Source organism: Eucalyptus grandis, chromosome 1 (assembly GCF_016545825.1).
Source record: "Eucalyptus grandis isolate ANBG69807.140 chromosome 1, ASM1654582v1, whole genome shotgun sequence".
Lineage (NCBI taxonomy): Eukaryota > Viridiplantae > Streptophyta > Magnoliopsida > Myrtales > Myrtaceae > Eucalyptus > Eucalyptus grandis.
Genome location: NC_052612.1, coordinates 31,557,696 through 31,576,534, shown reverse-complemented (window position 1 = coordinate 31,576,534; position 18,839 = coordinate 31,557,696). Strand labels below are relative to the sequence as shown.

The window sequence follows — 18,839 nt, the reverse complement described above, 5'->3', positions numbered from 1 at the left end:
GATAAGCTTATAACTTACAATAACACAAGCATAGGTTAGAAAATTCTTCAAAATGGAAAAGTCCTTAAAAGAGGGGGAAAAATGGAGCTAGACCGGGGGTGAAACTGGCCCAACTCAGCGAAATTAGGCCACTGGCTCGGTCCAATTGGGGGTTGGGCCTGGCTCGCCTGAGCGCTGCACACCTCTGGGACTGCCACGTGGCTTGCCCCTTGCCTTGCTGCGATGCGACGCCGTGTGGGTTTTTTGTTTTCGGAAAAATCATATATACTATCTTAAGTTTTGACCTAACTTTTTCATCCGACGTGTAACCGACCTAATTTTTGCAAAATAGCAGTCCAATCTCTTGAAATGTTTGTGATTGCTAATCTGTGAAAGGGGCTGAACTTACGATTGAGATAAAATATGTCAATATTGATAATTAACTTGATTTGGTGAGGAGCTCGGGCCTCCTCACAAGCTGTCGAGGACCGGCTGAAAAATAAGAAAAATAAAAATAAAAATATTAATAATAATTAAGAAATCGAATTTTTTAAAGAGGAAACTTTAAAAAATATAAAAAATGTGTTTGGTGAAAGAAAATCCTTATTATGGAAGTAATAGAGAGACGATAGAAAATGTTTTCCGCTTTCTAAAAAGTTGAAAATATTTTCCCTACCTACTTTTTAAAATATTTTTTTAACTGGTAGAAAATTTTCTTTGACTAGTTTTATTTTTCGTGAATTGAACTTTAGAAAATTGATTTTTTTAAAAATGCTTTTCGTGAAATTAATGGAGTTTACATACTATCTAAAAGTCTCTCTCTCTCTCTATTTTTTGTCAGAATTAAAAGTTTATTGAGCGACATATAAAACATCAATATCTTTTGAAAAAAAAAAAAAAAAGACATTTAAAACATCAAAAAAAAAAAAAGACAAATTCCGCACGTGCGCGAGAGCCGCTGTTTTCTAAAACGCAAAGCCGAGATAAGCAGTTCAAACAAAAGCAGAAAACTCCTCAGAAAAACCATTCGGTAACAAGCTATCCTCCTCTCTCTCTCCCTCTCTCTCTCGATCTTCCAAAGCCGCTGTTTTCTCCAGTAAAGCAGCCGATCTTGTCTCCTCTCACTGTTAGTTCCCGATCTCCTTCCGGCAGAAAATCTCTCTCTAGACAAGGTACCCTCTCTCTCTCTCTCTCTAGCGGCTGCCGTATCTGGCTCGCCGACGAGCTTTCGCCGGGAATTTTCGTTTCCGATTTCGCTGTTTAGATGAGGGTTCCGATCCCTGGCTCGTTCGCGCATTGAAGGTCGTATGGTTAAAAAGTACCCTTTTTTGGGCCCCCGATTTAGGGTAGAAGTCGCTCTCCCGCGACCATCTTTAGGGTTTTCCCCATCCTCTCGTGCTGAAAATTAGGTCACCCGACGTGGGTTCGTCGCGTCGCACCCCGATTTCCGTGTAGCGACCGTCCGTTGACGTGCTGATGCTGCGGACGTCTTGATTCTGGTGTCGAGAGTGTTCCGTATGGTCGTCCGCCTCTGGCGTGGTGTGCCCTCCCTTCGCTGTCCTTTGGCAGTATCTTCGTTTGGGGGTGACCGCTTGGCCTATGTGGTGCTGGGGAATTGAGTTGAAGCACCGAGGACAGAGAGTTCTCCGTTGTCCCCTTTTGCTTGGCTCTGCGTATTCTCGTGTATCGCTCCGCAAAGGTGCTTTAGCCAGTTAGATTCGTAGAGGTCTCTAGTTTTAGTCAGCAAAAGCAGTACTGGTTGCAACGGTTGATGGGAGTTTATTGGAATCATGATATTAGTAAAGTAGAGGACAGACCCCGTCAGTGTAAAAAATGTGTTTAGCCAGTTGAAAGGTTGCAAGTCGGAAATGGTGACAGTTTCAATGACTACCTCCATAGGAGCTCCATTTTTTACTGGATGAGATGCTTTTAGGCTGCAACTTTGATAATCTAGTTTCTGTCTATTCCTTTACTTATTGGGTGCATTCTAGGATATGTTTTCTATTTTTGCTTCAGCCATAAAAAGATGTATGCTATGTTGCTTATGGTTCGAATGGAAAGTAAATTCTGCTAGGGCAGGGTTTCCATGGAAATTACTGTAAACGCATTCACTTTAGCTGTCTAGTCATTCTTTGTGCTGCAGTCATTGTCCCTACCGTTTTCTGCAATGCTTTATTATGAATGCTTTCGGGAAATCTTCCCCAGAAGACAATTCATATCAGTGTTTCAAAAAATAGGCATGTTAAAGAAGAGTTTTGAGGAAATTGTTAGTTAGTGAGTCAACACTTCATGTGCTGTGATAGTGCTGATATGTGGAAGTTCCTGGGAACTTTTTGTTAGTCAATCTAGAGGTGAGAAGGAAGCTGAGAGGATGGATCCACTGATTTTTTACTTTTGCATTTGTTGCAGGTATAAGTATGCCGAAAGTGAAGACCAACCGTGTCAAATATCCAGAAGGATGGGAACTGATAGAACCTACACTTCGTGAATTGCAAGCAAAGATGAGAGAAGGTTTGTTGCTTTTTATTCCTCTTGTTCTCCTTCTGTTACTTGTAAGAGAATGTTGGTGATCATAAGTCGTGACCGAGAATGTTGATACTTCTTCTGCAATTTAAGTTTATGATGTTGGGATCTTCATTTCTTCTCTCTTTGATCGTAGTCCTATATGGTTCCTTGTGAATTTGACATCTTTATGCTTATTTACGTGTTATGACAGCTGAAAATGACCCTCATGATGGAAAGAGAAAATGTGAGGCTCTGTGGCCTATTTTCAAGATTGCTCATCAGAAAAGCCGATACATATATGATCTGTATTATCGGAGGAAAGAAATCTCAAAAGAATTGTATGAGTTCTGCTTGGACCAAGGATATGCGGATAAAAACCTGATTGCTAAATGGAAGAAGGTTGGTCTTGCTTCATCCCATGCTAATGTGGCTGGTGTTTTCTTCTTGTGATTGTTTGGTTTGAATTGTGTAGTCATTTGTTGAACATTCTCTTTTTCTGAGTCTTCTTTTGCATGCATTTTGTGATTGCTGAGGACCCGATTTATATGTTTATGAACTGATGACAGCTTAGTCTTATGTATCTGCAAATGATAAATTAGTAATTATAGGCGATGAGTTTGTGATGTGCCATGAGATGATATGACTGGGAAAACATCGTCATGAAAGAAAGAGGTGAATGCAATTTTCTAATCTTTCTTTCCTGTCTTGCTCTCTAAGGCAAATTTGATTTCTGCTTATTTGGCAAATGTGTCAATTTTATTTCATGGTGAAGACTGAAGGGTAGCATTCTGGATTTGAACATTTTCCCATCTCATAAATTGTTTCTTTAACCCAAAAAATGGCATCCTTTTCTCTTTCTTCTGGAGTTACTGTAATTGAGTGTAAACCACATGATGTGCATTATTCTCGCGTCAATCACTCAATTGTGGGTGTTTAACTTTAATTTCATATCCTTTATTTGCTGTGCAGCCTGGTTATGAGCGGCTCTGCTGCTTACGGTGCATCCAGCCACGCGACCACAATTTCGCTACCACATGCGTGTGTCGAGTGCCCAAGCATTTGAGGGAGGAGAAGGTGATAGAGTGCGTCCACTGTGGTTGCAGGGGGTGTGCGAGTGGAGATTGATTACTCACCTCCAATGTGCGCAATAGGTATCTAATTTGTTTCTGCATGCTCTTGGGGGACAGGCTAGGAGTCATTAGGCTTTCCATAATTTTATGTTTATCTCCGCGAAACTCTCCAGTGAATGGAGTGTCGTATGCTTAGCATTTGACAGGGAAGACTGTGGACCGACCCGAGGCAAACTCAATAGACTTTGTCCTGCTTGTCTACTCACCCTTTCCAATTTGCAGAATATTAATTCTTCTTGGAAGTGCTTATTATAAAAAACAATGAAATCCATATTGTAATCCATTTTGTTCATTTCTTCCGGTTGAGAAGGGACTTGCCAGGAAGGGCGTAACGCGGAATTCAGCTGAGATTGTTCATCTTGTTCATTTCTCCAGGCCCAGGGGTGCGTACGCACGAGGTTTTTAGCATTTGTTTGGGGCTTATATTGCCTTTCATCTTTGGTCGAAAGATTTTTTTTTTTTTCTTAAATTACCCCAGAGTGTTGGGCTGCAGATTGTGGATATAACATTTGTGCAAATTTAACAATATATGAATGTAGACTGCTTTTCCTTGATTTTTTTTTTCTCGACGGCAACGCTTCAGCTGTATTTCTTATAGAACGAACAAGATAAAACGCAAAGAACGTGTTTCCAGTAAACATTTGATCAACCTGCCTTTCGATGCGCCTGCTAAAGTGGAGTACCCCCATTATATTACAAAATCAAACGTTATCTAGTTGGATCTATAGTACCGATCTAAGGCGTCACGTGTTGTATGTATTTATACAAATATGTTTGAAGCCGACAAGCTAGGTTGAGTATATGGTAGGGGTGAGTGGTTTCCGATTCTTAACAGGTTACATCTGGAATCTATTATCGAGTACAAGTTCTTCATTTTTTGGAGCCTGAAATTTACCCATCAGAATCAAAAACCTCTTATTTTTGGAGCCTAAAACCTATCCGTCAGAATTAAAAACTTGGAACCTATTTTGTCACACGTTTTAGGTCGGTTCTAGGTTCCAACAGCTTTTATTTTCTTATTCTTTTTAGATTTGAATTATAATGTTGATTCCAGGTTCCAATAGGTCATCCTTTTTTTTTCTTTTTTTCATTTTCAAATTTAAACTATAACGAAGAAGGAAAGAGATAAACCAAAGCTTCTATGTCCATAAATTGCCAAAAATAATTCCTCGGGAGTAGAACCATCCCAAAAAGAAAATAAAAAAACACGTTTATGTCCCTTTGACTAATGTTGCTCCATCAACAAATTGAATTTTCATGCTATTAGAATACCAAAGTCCACAAGCCCATACATTATGGGTGGGTTTGTTTATGTTTCCTTTTAAAAATTATTTTAGGGAACAAAAATAAAAAAATAAAAAAACTATTTCTGAGGAACAATTTTTTATCAGAAAAATGCGTTTGGTAAACTTATTCGAGAATAAAAAAAAGAATCAAATACATTTGGTAAATTTATGTTCTTTTTTTGTTTCTTTTAATTTTTTAATATTTTTATTTTATTTTTCCTTTTTTTTTTTTTTTTTTCTTCTTTTGGCGTGCCGTCGGCCTTAGCTATGGTCGGCGATCGGCCAACGAGGGCCAACGGCCTTGCCCAGCCACAACAAAGCTTGTCGGCCCCCGGCAAGGCTAAACCTCGCCGTGGTTGGGCAAGGCTCGGCCTCGCCTTGGCTAGGCGAGCTTGGGCTCACCTAGATCCGGCGAGGCCAAGCTTGCCTAGCCACCGGTCGCCTAGTGGTGACCTGGTGAGGCCGAGCCTCACCGGTGGCTGGGCGAGCTTGGCCTCGCCTTGGCTGGGTGAGCTCGGCTCACGACACTCAGCCTCACCGGGGGCAACACACTCGGCCTCACCAGGGGTCGGCGACGCTCCGACGATGTTGCCGGCCCTTGATGGCATCACCAGCCCTCAACGGCTCGACAATCGGCCAAAGAAAAAAGAAGAAGAAAGAGAAAATTTGTTTCTCCAAATTGTTCTAGAAACAAGTTTTTTTTGTTTCTTGTTTCTGTTCCAAATTTGTTTCCGGGAACAAAAAAAAATAGATTTGGAACAAAAATGCAAACAAACGCATCTCTATTCTTTTTTTTTTTTTAACTGGAACAAAAAAACAAGAATTCTGTTCATGAACAAAAAATAAGAACACAAACAAACACTACCAATCAAGCCTATACCAAGTCCTAGGAAAATGTATGCATTATTCGTTTGGAATAGAAAAAAATAGTTAAGTTAGTTGTTGAGATTTCATGTACTTGCATCTAGAGTTGAGTTGAGATATATGCTATCCGTTAAAGACCTGCCAGGCACAAGAGTCTTCCCCTTGAATTCAACAGGAGCAAATGGGCTCCCACTGGCGAATATAGCACGGCCCTGCAAGAACAGAAATCACATTAAACATTAAGCAAACAAGTCTGGTAACGAGTATTTATATTTTGGGAAGAAAGAGATTGGCAAATTTCAGTAAGATAGAACCTGCGTGACGATGTTACCTGACTCCATTTATAAGCTTCTTCTGCTGTATATTCAGACTGAAGTTGGGTTGGAAAGAGCAAGAATGATGGATTTCAAATTTTGGACAAATCTAATTCAGCTGAGATTGTTCATTTCTCCAGGCCCAGGAGTGCGTGCGCATGAAGTTTTTAGCATTTGTTTTGGGTTTTTTGTCCTTTGATCTTTAATTGAAAGATTTTTTCTTTCTTAAATTACCGGAGTGACAGGCTACAGATTATGGATATAACGTATGTACAAATTTAACAATATATGAATTCAGATGTTTAAGTTTTTACGCTACCGATCCAGAAATTGACTGGAAATTTACCTTAATCCCTTTTAGTTCTTCAGCCATGCATGAAGGATTAGTTCATTAAAGCTAAACACATGGCCTCATTCCTAGTTTGGTTGGGCCAGAGGCCTGTTCTGCACTGTCTGGCATCAACCCAAATTTTTGGTGCTTTTTAGGAGGGAAAATTACCATAAAAAACCCCAAATCTATTGCAATTTTTTCAATTTAGTCCAAAACTATTTTTTTTCCATTCAATTCTAAACCTTTTGTAATTATATTAATTCGATCAATTCGATCAATTTTGGCCGATAAGTGCTAACATGGACGCAGTCGGCTAACTGACGCCGGCATGGTAATTTATTAATAATATTTTATTTTATTTTGAAGTTTTGAATTATTTATTATTTACTTTCTTTTATTTTATTTTTCCTTTTCTTCTTCTTTTTCCCCACATTGGCCCACAAGGCTCGCTAGGGCTGCAAAGCCCTTGCCAACAACTAATAGCCCTCGCCCAGCCTCGCCTGCGGCTACCAAAGCCATGGCCGAATAAACTAAATTGAAATGTTTATGATTAAATAGATTAAAAAATGATTTAAGATTAATTTTGAAAAATTATAATAGCTTTATGACCTTTTTGTTAGTAATTTTCTGGCTTTTATTGTACAAGCGGGGAGGAAATTCACTTGTTTTGCCGGTGCTAACATTTATTGGTTGGGACCTCTAAAGAGCAGGTGATTAATTCAATCGGGTCTTCGTAGTTTGTGGTCCTCTTTTCGCCGAGGCAAGAGCTGTCTGGATTCCTAAAAAAGAAAAGAAAAATCATATTCATCGGAACTTAGAACCCAATGCATGTCCCATAAATTCATAGCCGAGGTTGCGAATTATCTTCGCGTCTTTGCTTCCGATTCGCCACACAACGAACGCGGGCCGTGGGGGGGAGGCGCGACAGGAGAAAGGACATCCCCAAATTCCTGTCAATAGCGATGCAAGTCAAAGGGTACTACTATTGCTGCTGAGGTGGCGTCCTTACGCAAGATGAAGTTGTCAGGAAAGTACCTTAAGACCCACCCAATATTTTCTCGAAGTCCTGAGTTGGAGTTGGAGACCAAACTGATACAGTTGAAAAGAAAGGATCAACTACGACGCACCAAAGTTTTTACTCCGTCCAGTGGAAAAAGGAAAAGGAAAGAAGTGCGCACAAGACAGAGAGAAGGAACAGAGAAAGTTCTTGACCTCCTCCACTCGCCCATTTCCTGCTCATCAAAGCAGTCAGTGTTGGGTGAGTGTGCTCGCCACTTCATCGTCCCCACAACCACCCAAAAAACAGAGACCTAAAGAGACCACACTCCGCAACTTGACTCTTGCTCAAACTCAGCACTCCACTACCATAATAATAATAATAATAATAATAATAACAATATTAATAAATTAGACAAATTTCGAAATAAACCAGATTCGAGCTGCAAATGAGTGCTTGTGTAGCCCCTTAGGCCCCGTTTGTTTGCACTTCTTTTTTGTTTTTAAACAGTTTTTCTGTTTTTTTGTTCCTTTTTTTTTGTTAAAAAAAAAACGCGTTTGGGTGCGTTTCTTTCCTTTTTTTTCTTTTGTTCCCAGAACAAAAAGAAAACAAAAACAAGAAACACAAAAATTCGTGTTTCTTGTTTCAAACACAAATCGAAACACTTTTTTTTTCTTTTTTTCTTTTATTTTCTTGTTCTTCTTTCATGGCCGAGGCTCTGGTCGCCGGCCTCGGCCACGGCCCGACGGCCGACGAGGGCCGGCGGCCTCGCCCGGCCACGCGAGGCTCGCCGGCCCGGCGAGGCCGACGCTCGCCGTAGCCGGGCGAGGGTCGGCCTCGCCATGGTCGGGCGAGCTCGAGCTCGCCCAGATCCGGCGAGGCCGACCTCGCCCGGCGGCGGCGAGCCTCGGCCTCGCCGCCACCGCCAGCGACGCCGACTGGCGGTGGAGGCTCGGCCGAGGCTCGCCGGCCGGCCTCGGCTCGGCCATCTCGAGCTCGAGCTCGCCTCCATGGCGAGGCCGACCTCGCGCCGGCCGGGCGAGCTCGGCCTCGCCGGATCAAGGCGAGGCCGACCTCGCGCCGGCCAGGCGAGCTCGATCTCGCCCGGATCCGCCTCGAGCTCGCCCGCCGGCGAGGCCGAGCTCGCCCGGCGGCGGCGAGCCTCGACCTCGCCAGCGGTGGCCGCGAGGCCGCGCCTCGCCCGCCGGGGCGAGCTCGGCCCGCCGGCCGGCCAAGGCCTTGACCAAAAAAGAAGAAAAAAAAAAAAGAAAAAAAAAAAAAAAAGGAAAAAAAGAAAAAAATAGAAAAAATAAAAGAAATAAAAAATTATCCAAATTTACCAAACATGTTTCTGTTTATTTTTATTCCCTAACAAGTTTACCAAACGCGTATTTTTGTTCAAAATTGTTCCCCTGGAATGCAAATACTTTTTTCTATTTCTGTTCCCTGGAACAATTTTTAAACAGAAACACAACCAAACGCGCCCTTATTCTCTCTCTCTTTTCCCCCTTTTCTTCCTTTTCTAATTGACTTGCCGGGCAGCTGAAGTTCATAAACCAAATAGTTTCGAAGGGTTCCACTTTTTCATAGCCAGTAAATGATGGGAGGTGCAATTTAGCAGACATCATTTTTTCCTTTTTCTCTGAGTGACTTCCTCGGCCTACTTTCCAATTGGTCATACTTGACGTGCTAAAAGCTGAGTGTCGATTTTTGAGTTGTCCCCCCTCTCCTTTCCTTTCTTTACGGGTCTTGTAATTCTTTCTTTTTGCCCTTGTTTTAGTAATGCTCCAAGGAGGTCGTTTTATTGCACACAAGTGATGGAAGACAATAATAAACAAATTAAGGAGATGGATTGCATGCTACATTAATGTGATTCAATCAATGCGATTTACTCAATGAAGAGAGGAGCACATGAGTCCACTATATATCAAGTGATATATCGTACATTATAATTGAAATCAAGTAACTCAAATGCTCTTGGCATTTCCCAATCCTAACTAAATAATTTTACAATATTTAACCCTCACAATTCCTTCTTAATCGAATTTCATTCACAGGTTCAAATCCGAGGCATAATTCTAAATATAAAAATATTGACATATAAAATTATTTAGAACTCCTTCTCTATTTTTATAGAGCCTCATATATGTATAATTTTTTACTTTTAAAATTCAATGAGAAAGCAAAAGACCAAGATTCACTTGGACAAGAAAACCCGTATGGCCAAACCCTTATGAGTTGTACAGAGTATGCCTTATTCAATCTTATGTGAAAGGGAAAAAAAGTCCTAAATTTTCATATAACGATGTAGTGATATTTTAAACTAACTTTCTTGAAATGCTTTCATCAACAGGACGATAAAGATTTGAATGAAGCATATTCTTTGAGTTTGATTTGAATTAAGCATATTCTTCGAGTTTTTTTTTCTCTCAGCCATCTCGACTTAATAAAAATAAATCCAATTAAATCAACGCCTACCTTTTTCATCTTTGCTGAATAAAAATAATTAGTGGTTAGTAAAGTGCTAGCTGCCAATCTCGTGCACAATGTATATATTATACACATTTTTCCTCGATTTTGCATGGTCATCTTATCTTAGCTGTTTTTCAAAGATGGATGGCCGCAGCCAATTTTTATGTCCCACTTTTCTTTATATTTTAAAGATGAACACCTAAGCTCGAAAGCGAATCTTTTTTTATATCCACGACCACTTTTCGAGATTTTATTAATTAATATATTATCAAAGACGAACGGGGTCGCTAACCACCATTCACACTGGCAACAGAATCAAATCCTAAAATGGGGTCAATCTTTCACGGACCAAATCTCGAACATTTCTTGATTAATTAAGGGTTCCTACGTTGGGAACATTACCTTGGCTAACGCTTTTGGGTGCTGCACCAGATTTTCAAATACGGGTTATCTAGTTTCCTCCTCTCTCACATTGAATTTGTCCACCGAGACTAGGTTACCTCGGTCTGACACTATTTAATTCGGAAAAACCCTGTTGGAGAAGCTTTGTTCTTCCGTCCTGTGTCCACGATGCAATCGGCTAAATCCATCAAGATGTCGGACCCACGATTTCCTTTCTCGATTAAAGATAGACCGCATTTTTTTCTGTCAGCTTCGAATTCTTCTGAACTTTTTACGGGTGTCAGGACGAGATTTGAAATTCAAATTTTTACGGGAGTGGTATACAGTTGAACTTCGGATGGAAGAGAGGAAGTCTTGAATGTGGTTGAAGGAGAGATAGTCAAAAAGCGGATCGTGCCCGTCTCTTCCTTCGGCTTTACCCGATACCTACGTCACTGAACAGTCGGGATCAAAGCATCAACAATTTGCTGTCGAGCCGCGCTGGGCCGCGTTCGAAGATCACTCCACACTCCTTGATTTTTTTGCTCGACGTCAACGCTTCAGCTGTCGATCTGCTTCTAGAAAGAACTCAAGAAAACGCAAGGAACGTCTTTCCTGGAAACATTGAACTAACCTGCCTTTCGATGCACCTGCTAAAGTGGAGTCCCCGCTTTATATTACAATATTAAAAGTTATCTCCTTGGGTCTATATCACCAAACCAGTACCTGATGTGATATATGCGTTTATACAAAATATGTTCGAAGCCGAGCCATTTGTTCAAGATGAATAAATGCAAGCTTTTAGGGAGAGAGAGAGAGAGAGAGAGAGAGTTTATAGAAAATATGTTTTGAAGCCAATAAATACGCGCCCCTTTTTAAGATGAACAGAGAAAAGGGGGTTGGGGGGGGTGTTGGTTGGAATGTTTGATCAGGAGGTAATTAGTTGTATCACACTACGGCAAATAATATAGCAAAAGATGACGGGAAAATTACCAAAAAAATTCTAAATTTATTGTAATTGTGTCAATTTAGTTTTTAATTTTTTTTACCAATTTAATCATAAATTTTTTGCAATCATGCCGATTTAGTCTTTCCAACTAAAATTAGCCAACTAACGTTAATGTGGTTGCGCGGCCGCCAACTGGCACCAACAATGATTTTAATAATAATATTTTTATTTTTTTGAATTTATTTATTAATTAATTTATATTTTTTTTTCCTTCTCCCTCCTCTTCCCTCCTTCTTCCTTTGGCTCCGGCGAGGGCTTGCCTCGCCGTTGCTAGGCAAGTCGCTCACCCAGCCACTAGCGAAGCAAGCCCTTGCCAGATTTAGTGGGGTTCGCTCGATCGCCAAAGCCAAAGGAAGAGAGGGAGGAGGAGGGGAAAAAAAGAGAGAGAGAGAAAAAAAAGGAAAAAAAGAAAAAATAATAATATATTTTTTAAAAATAAAATATTACTAAAAATTTGTCGTTGGCACCGATTAGAGGCCACACCAGTGCCAACAAGTCAATTTTGGCTGGAATGATTGAACTGGCACAATTACAAAAGGTTTAAAATTCAATTAACCCAAAAAATAAGTTTATGACTAAATTGGCATAATTGTAATGAGTTTTAGACTTTTTTGGTAATTTTCCCGAAAGCTAACAATACAAGTTGGGTTTGACGCAATTGGCTTCTTCTAAGCCGAGATGCGACAATAACCTACAAAGAGTTTTTTAGCCCTCAGTGACCCCTCAAAAGTGAAGTAAGGTACAATTTTTTAAACCATTCCTACTATGATGGGAATGTAATGTATATTGGAGTTCATGGTCCTAGGTTCGCAGTGTTATCCAACCCAACAAGCCCTCATTCGGTAGCTAGATTTAGCCGCCAAAACTTTCTTGGCTTAAGATGAGCCTATGTGAAGCTTGATGAGCCGAAACATAAGGCCAGCCTTCCTTCAGTTGGTCATTTCGAAAGACATTATGGTGAATCATGTCTTGTAATATAAACATACTTTGCTTATGTTAATTTAGGCATCCGATTCCTTGAGTGAGATATACATATAACTTTCGCACAATAATAGGTTTCGACCATCATCAGGGAAGTGGCTTAAGCTCCTAATCAATTGTGCACAAGAGGCCAATCTTGCTTTCAGAGTTCCTCTAAGATGATCATCTTACCGTCCCTGAATCTCTAGCACAAACAAACCAACACCACTTCTACGAATCAGTTGTCTCAACTTTTTATATCTCCACACTTCATCTTCATGCTACCCCACTTTTTAGTCCTCATGAGTATGGAAGAAATCAAACCCTGATGTTCTCTCGACCCAATTACCAAACACCCTTGTGGCAGGCTATTTTGTCACTTCCTTGTGTTCTTCAATCATCAGCCCTACACTCCTTTAGGACTTATATGAATGACAAACACTCACCCACTAGATACGGCACTCCATTCCATCAATTGCTTCCCTTGATCAAAGTTGTTTGCCATATTCCAGTCACTTATGCTCTCTTTGACAAGTGTGGCATCTTGAGCCAATTATACTCCCTCAACAACACTAGCCAATTATACTCCCTCACCAAATTCTTCCACCTACTAGACTTCTCTTGAACTTAGCAAACCGTCAAAGGTTTCTTTTATTGTGGGAAATGTGACAACAAATTTTTTCTTAACATCCATCCATACAACTTTGAATACCTTCTTTAATACCATTTGTCATGGGTTGAAAGCTTCCTAGCCAAATACAAGCTTGAATGGTGCTTGATGAGCTGGGACACCAAACCAACCTTCCCTTAATAGATTGTTTCCAAGAATGATATAATAAAACACGTCCTTCTAATCAATCATATGACGCCCATATTATCAAGCAGTTACATCGAGATCGCATAAACTTCACTACCTTTACAGTTTTTTCAACTCCACTATCTCAACAGTTGTTTTATTCCACTATGTTAACGGTTTTTTATTTAATAGTTGAATATGAGATTCTTGACTCTACTTTTTGTCGATCCATCAAGTTGTTGATAATTTTATTTATAAATGACCAAACTTTGTTCTCATTAACTAATTATATTACCAGTGGATAATAATCAAAATTGTAAACGATTCTATCTAATTTTTTTATCCATTAAAAGTATTTAAACAATCAAGTGCAGCCAAAGACCGAATATGAGATAATTTTCCTTATAGTGAGGATATCCACATATCAAAAAGACCATAAATGAAATTAATATACGTAGAGTGCATGTCAAATGATGTTCTAGATGAAGATGAGCTCATTAAATTCTAGATAATTGATGATCTCAAAACGTTGCGAGTATCTTCTTAAAATCTCCCATGAACATCGTCAGAAGCAGAATTCGCAAATGCCAACTAAAGCGTCATACTATGTTATCTTGACCCGGACATGCTATCCCATAAAGATCGGCAAACGAATCGTAGGAAGTGCATAAAATATCGGGAGACGTGTGAGCGGTAGTTGTACGTCCTTGACACGTCCCGTTTACGCTATCAAGTCTATTAAAAAAAAAGAAAAAGACGGTTTCGTGAGAAGAAAGTGATCCTGACTGAGCCTGCCGCGAGAAAGAGACCGCACTACTCTGTGACCTGGACGTCAGTGTCCAACGATGTCGCCGTCCGTAGGGTTGCCCAACCAACATTTCTGCCTATATTATAGGCGTTTGCTTAATATGGTTGCGTGTGCCACTGATATTTCCTTGACTAAATGGCTGTAAATTAATGATTAGTGTGAAGAATAATACCTCTCCCAACGGTTTATCTCATTTCTTTGAGAAGTTTCGTCATTTTTATACACCTCGACTCTCCTTCATATTAAAGATCACTTGTGACGCAATTAAAGGGGAAAAAGAAAAGGCCAGCCACATCCAAATGCATGGAATAGATGGGGTTATTACAGATGATACTAAACCAGTATGGAAAAAGTGCTATAGTATGGAAGGAACTTTCTCTTACTAATTTGGACAAAATGAGACATAATAGGAGCCGTCCATATCAAAGTATAGAGGATTCGTTATATTTGTCACAAATAAAGACCCAATCTAGAGACCGTACTTCATTGATACTCCTTATAGGTAGTGATAAAGTCTTATGACTTGATTTAATCAAATTGAAAACCTAGATCTTGACTGCATTCTGTACACCAAAATTAAGAATTGTGGTGTAAATTGCCCTTCTCTTGTCTTACTATTGCCAATATGCTTCAATTCTTTCACTTCGAATTAATAATTAGCTGCATTCGTAGCAATACGCCAACACTTGCAAGCAAAGTTCTAAGTGTAGAGTGTTGCCCAACCATGTAGGACATCATGAGACTCATTCAAATGATTTGCGGTGAGCAAAATGTGTTAGGATATTTAAATAATAAATCACGTATTCATTTAACAGCTTCAATTTTTAGAACAATTGGCGATGGTCGAATATAATTTCACATGTTATCAGAATAGGAGGTCTCAAATTCAATTTTTTTCAGATCCTTATTTACCTCCCTAATTACATATTTCCATGATTTACACATAGATCAAAGTTTGACCTAAGCATGAGGGGTAGTGCTAAAATATCTGAAAATACTAATATTGTTTTCATTTAATAGATTAGAATTTCATAATAATTACAGTGATCTTATAAAATTTCACAAGGTAAGTTGAAAAGCTAACTATTACACTTTAGGTTGAGAACATGCGAGGTACGGTAAGGAGATAGATCTCTACCTCTAGAGTTTGCGAATGGACTTTTAATGACACTTATACGAGAGTAACATGTGAAGCTACCGACTAATAAAAAATGAATGTTCGACAAAAAAAATAAAAAAAAAAGGGTAAAAAGGCCATTATAAGGAACAATATATCTCTTGATTTAAGAGTGTACTTGTTTGGCGAAAAAAAAAGAATGATTTTAAAAATATTTTTCTAAAAATAATCACTTGAAAATATGATTGAACAAAAATATTTCCGTTGTCTATTAAAAGTATGACTTGAGCTTGAGCCTGAAAATTAAATTTTCCTAATCCAAGTAGGGTTCTTAATTGCAAAGGTTGCCAAGTTTAAATGGTTTCCTAAAGAAAGTTTCCCATTGTGGAGCCAATTTTCTTCTATATAAGAAGCGAGTTTTCTTCATGAAAAGCATTCAAAAGGAGCTTGTGCTCGTAAATTACACCCCGAGGGTTTGTAGCCATGAATATCTTATATTAAGATTTTTGTGTAATTTGTGCTAAGGGTGTGCAAAAGAACCGGGACCTGCTCAGACCGCCCAGAACCAAACTGGAACCGCCCGAAACTGGTGGTTCTTGAGGGAACCGATCCGGTTCCCGGTTCCAATTTATGGGAACCGGTGGGTACCGGTCTGATTCCTGGTTCCATGGGCGGATCCATTCACCCACCCACTTGGACCGGACCGATTATATTAAAATAATATATTAATTTTTAATATTTAAAAAATGAAATTACAAATTAACAAACTCAAATCAAATAATTTAAAAAAATTAATTAAAGTGGGAAAAAAGTCCAAAGCGCATTAAATGGAGAGGCGTTGATCTCCAGTCAAACCAAATGGAGAGGCGCTGAAGCTAAAAAGTCCAAAATGCACCTAAAAAAAACGTTGAGCATTTGGTGGGCAAAAAGCAAGCACATGAAGAAGCAGGGCTACGGGAGGAGGAGAAGAAGAATAGGTCAGGCAGCGAAAAACCAGCAATTTTGGTTGAAAACCAAAGTTGTTTCACGTCAAAATCGGAGTTTTCGAGAAAATGATATTGTTATTATTGTGTGAGACCGGTTTCATGGATTTACCCGGGAACCGAACCGCTGGTCCGGTCCAATTCCTTGGGTGGATCCATGCAATTAACGGGTGGATTCCGGTTCCAATTTTTCGGAATCGGTTCTTAACAAGCGGTTCCCGGTTCTAGGTCGGGAACCGCCCACCCGGACCATGCACACCCCTAATTTGTGCTACTCTCCTTATAGATATATGTCTCATCGATTAAACTACGTAAATCCGATGTTCAATCTATTTTCTTATTTTGTCTATTCATTATTTGATTTTTTTTTCACGTCCACAAATATTCTATTAAATTATTGTCGATAAGAGAAATATTTTCTATCATTAATTATTTCTGATTTTACTTTTATTTTTGCATTTTCGCGAAACAAATGGAACGTAAGATTAGGATCACGTGAATTAGACCGGTGCTAAGCGACACATGGAAAAGACCAAGTGATCCCAATACACATAACCAATGCAGTCAAACATTCGATATCAACAGTTTTCAAGTGGAATCGGGATATGCTCCGCCCCTGGGTTTATCTGCATTCGGTGCATCCTTAGATACCGTAGGCCAAGAAAACACTAAAGATGACACGACGCTCAGGTGACAGGTGTCGACCCACCCCCTATTAAATGAGGATTCCAGCCGCGCCGCAAATCCGGTTGGAGGAACGCTTTGAATGGTGGTCAGGTCGTGGGCTTCTAGAAGGAAGCAAGCACAGCTGGGGGATTGCGGTTCCGTGAGGCTTTACGGAGTGCGCCATACAAGCAATTATCAAGCAGCCTTTAAGGCTTCGACCGAAAAAAAGAAAGAAAAAAAAACAGCCTTAAACGCATCTCTCTTGAGTTTCTTCTAGAAGGGAGAGTAGGTCTTTCTCCACGTGTTTCAATCATTTTCTCAGTCGGATCTCCAGAAGAGATTCGCTCCCCCACTCCTACAATTCCATTGGACGTTTTTACCTCTGAAACCCATCCTTGATTTTGCTGTTCAAACAGCTACCAAATTCAAATGATTTCTAGAAAAGTTAGGAAAGGAAAAAATCGTGCAAATTTTTTTTTTGGATTGGGAATGCAAGTTGATCGATTTTATAATTTGGACCAAAATCGGTTTTCGAACTTGTGTTTTACCTCAATAAAACCTCTTGAGATCTGGTTTAAAAAACTAATATTTCTTTTTTACTCCAAAAAAATTGGATTGAGTGAACGAACGAACCCGTTTCTCTCGCAAATTAAATTCAATGTAAATCTTTGGAATACTTATTTGTTATACTGTCCTACACAAATTAAGATGAAAGATACATACTACCGATCGTTCAAAATCACAATAAAGTTTATGTAGTCAAGCAAAAGTTGGAGTTATTAATTTATAATTAGAAGCATAATTATCAGTTCTCAAGTCGAAAACATTGTCGCTTGGCCAATCAAAGGTCTGATTGTTTTGAGTTATGTTGATTGGGTATATTCAAAAACACCTGAGTTTTGATTTATTGAAAATAGTTGGACTCAAATCGTAAGGAATTTCTATTCCAGTATTGTAATGCCTCTCATTAATTTAAAATGACAATGCTTAAGCCCTACTCAAAGCATAATTATTCATGCCCATTTTAAGATAAAATATTGAAGAATTAAAAAAAAAAAAAAAAAAAAAAAGGTATAGGATACTTTCCACAAATCAGGAATCAATTGAGGACTTTGAGGGGTATCCGACACGACGCACATTAAAGCAGCTTTCGTTATATTCCCCAATTATGATCGGATTTATCCCACTAATTCACACCAGAGGCTTGACTAACGCAATTTTTCTTTTTTTGATTTTGAATAGGAAAAGGGGCAAACCCCAAGTGTTGCAATTTTTGTAAAACTAAAATAAAATAAAATAAAACAACTCGATCCAATCCGATCTTCTACCGTATAGTCTACATCACTCAACTGAAAGACCCAATCTACCAATCGATTTGCAAAAGAAATCTTTTCATTAAAGCATACGCAATTTCGAGTGTGCCAACAGTCAAATAGTTTTCCAATCTAAGAAACGCGAAACTCGTGCATCGTTACTTACCAATCGTACCGATAACATAATCAGAAAGATCGGAACAGCCAAGAAGCATGGGCTTTTGGAGTTGCCCCCACTCGTCAAGAATAGCGCAACAGCAATCATCCATGAAGCTTCACGGCTCAAACTCTGAGGTGCACCCATCACCACCCTCGCTCAGCTCCGTGAATTTGACCTGATGCCCCTTGATTTGACCGCAGAATGCGTGCATACTTCGGACTTCTCCCTCCCTCTCTCTCTCTCTCTCACTCCCTTTATTTTATGTTGTATCCTCCTCTCTCCTCCACTTGCTCCACCACCATCTTGTCTCTGGCTTCCGGATTTCCTTTCTCCGACAAAGCTCACGCAGGGTGCTTTGAATTCCTTCTCATTGCAACCTGCGCCTTTTTACCGGAAAAGGGTCTTCCGAGAAGGCATGAATTTAGCCACTCGAGAGAAGTTCGCATTGTTATTGGTTCTCTCGGATCAAGATTCGATGCGCTTTTTTTTTAATTTCTTTAGCGTTCTGAATACGTGAAAGAGAGAGGCTTGGAGTGGTCAGGACTCTTATTCCAGAGAGAAAGCATCAGCGCGGGCTGTCAAAGCTTCAATGAACGTATAGTTTGTTAGTGAAGCGGAGATAAAGGAGAGAAAGATCCGTCGACTGCAGCGCAAGCAAAGCTGGTGCTTTTTGTGCATCTCCATTGACTTGGCCATTTGGTCCATTGATAAGTTCGGCAACTCAGGCGATTCCTGGCTTTGCGTCGGTGAGTTCTTCGTGATCTGGCA

The 18,839-nt window shown here is 39.7% G+C and overlaps 1 protein-coding gene across 1 annotated transcript; it reads left to right on the top strand.

Moving 5' to 3' along the window:
- Positions 1 to 988: 988 nt before the first annotated feature.
- Positions 989 to 4,168, top strand: LOC104438285 (protein BUD31 homolog 2). Its single transcript, XM_039302826.1, has 5 exons — positions 989 to 1,151; positions 2,389 to 2,490; positions 2,696 to 2,883; positions 3,454 to 3,635; positions 3,925 to 4,168. The coding sequence occupies exons 2-4, from the start codon at positions 2,397 to 2,399 to the stop codon at positions 3,607 to 3,609; spliced, it is 438 nt and encodes a 145-aa protein (XP_039158760.1). The 5' UTR covers positions 989 to 1,151; positions 2,389 to 2,396; the 3' UTR covers positions 3,610 to 3,635; positions 3,925 to 4,168.
- The last annotated feature ends 14,671 nt before the right edge of the window (positions 4,169 to 18,839 follow it).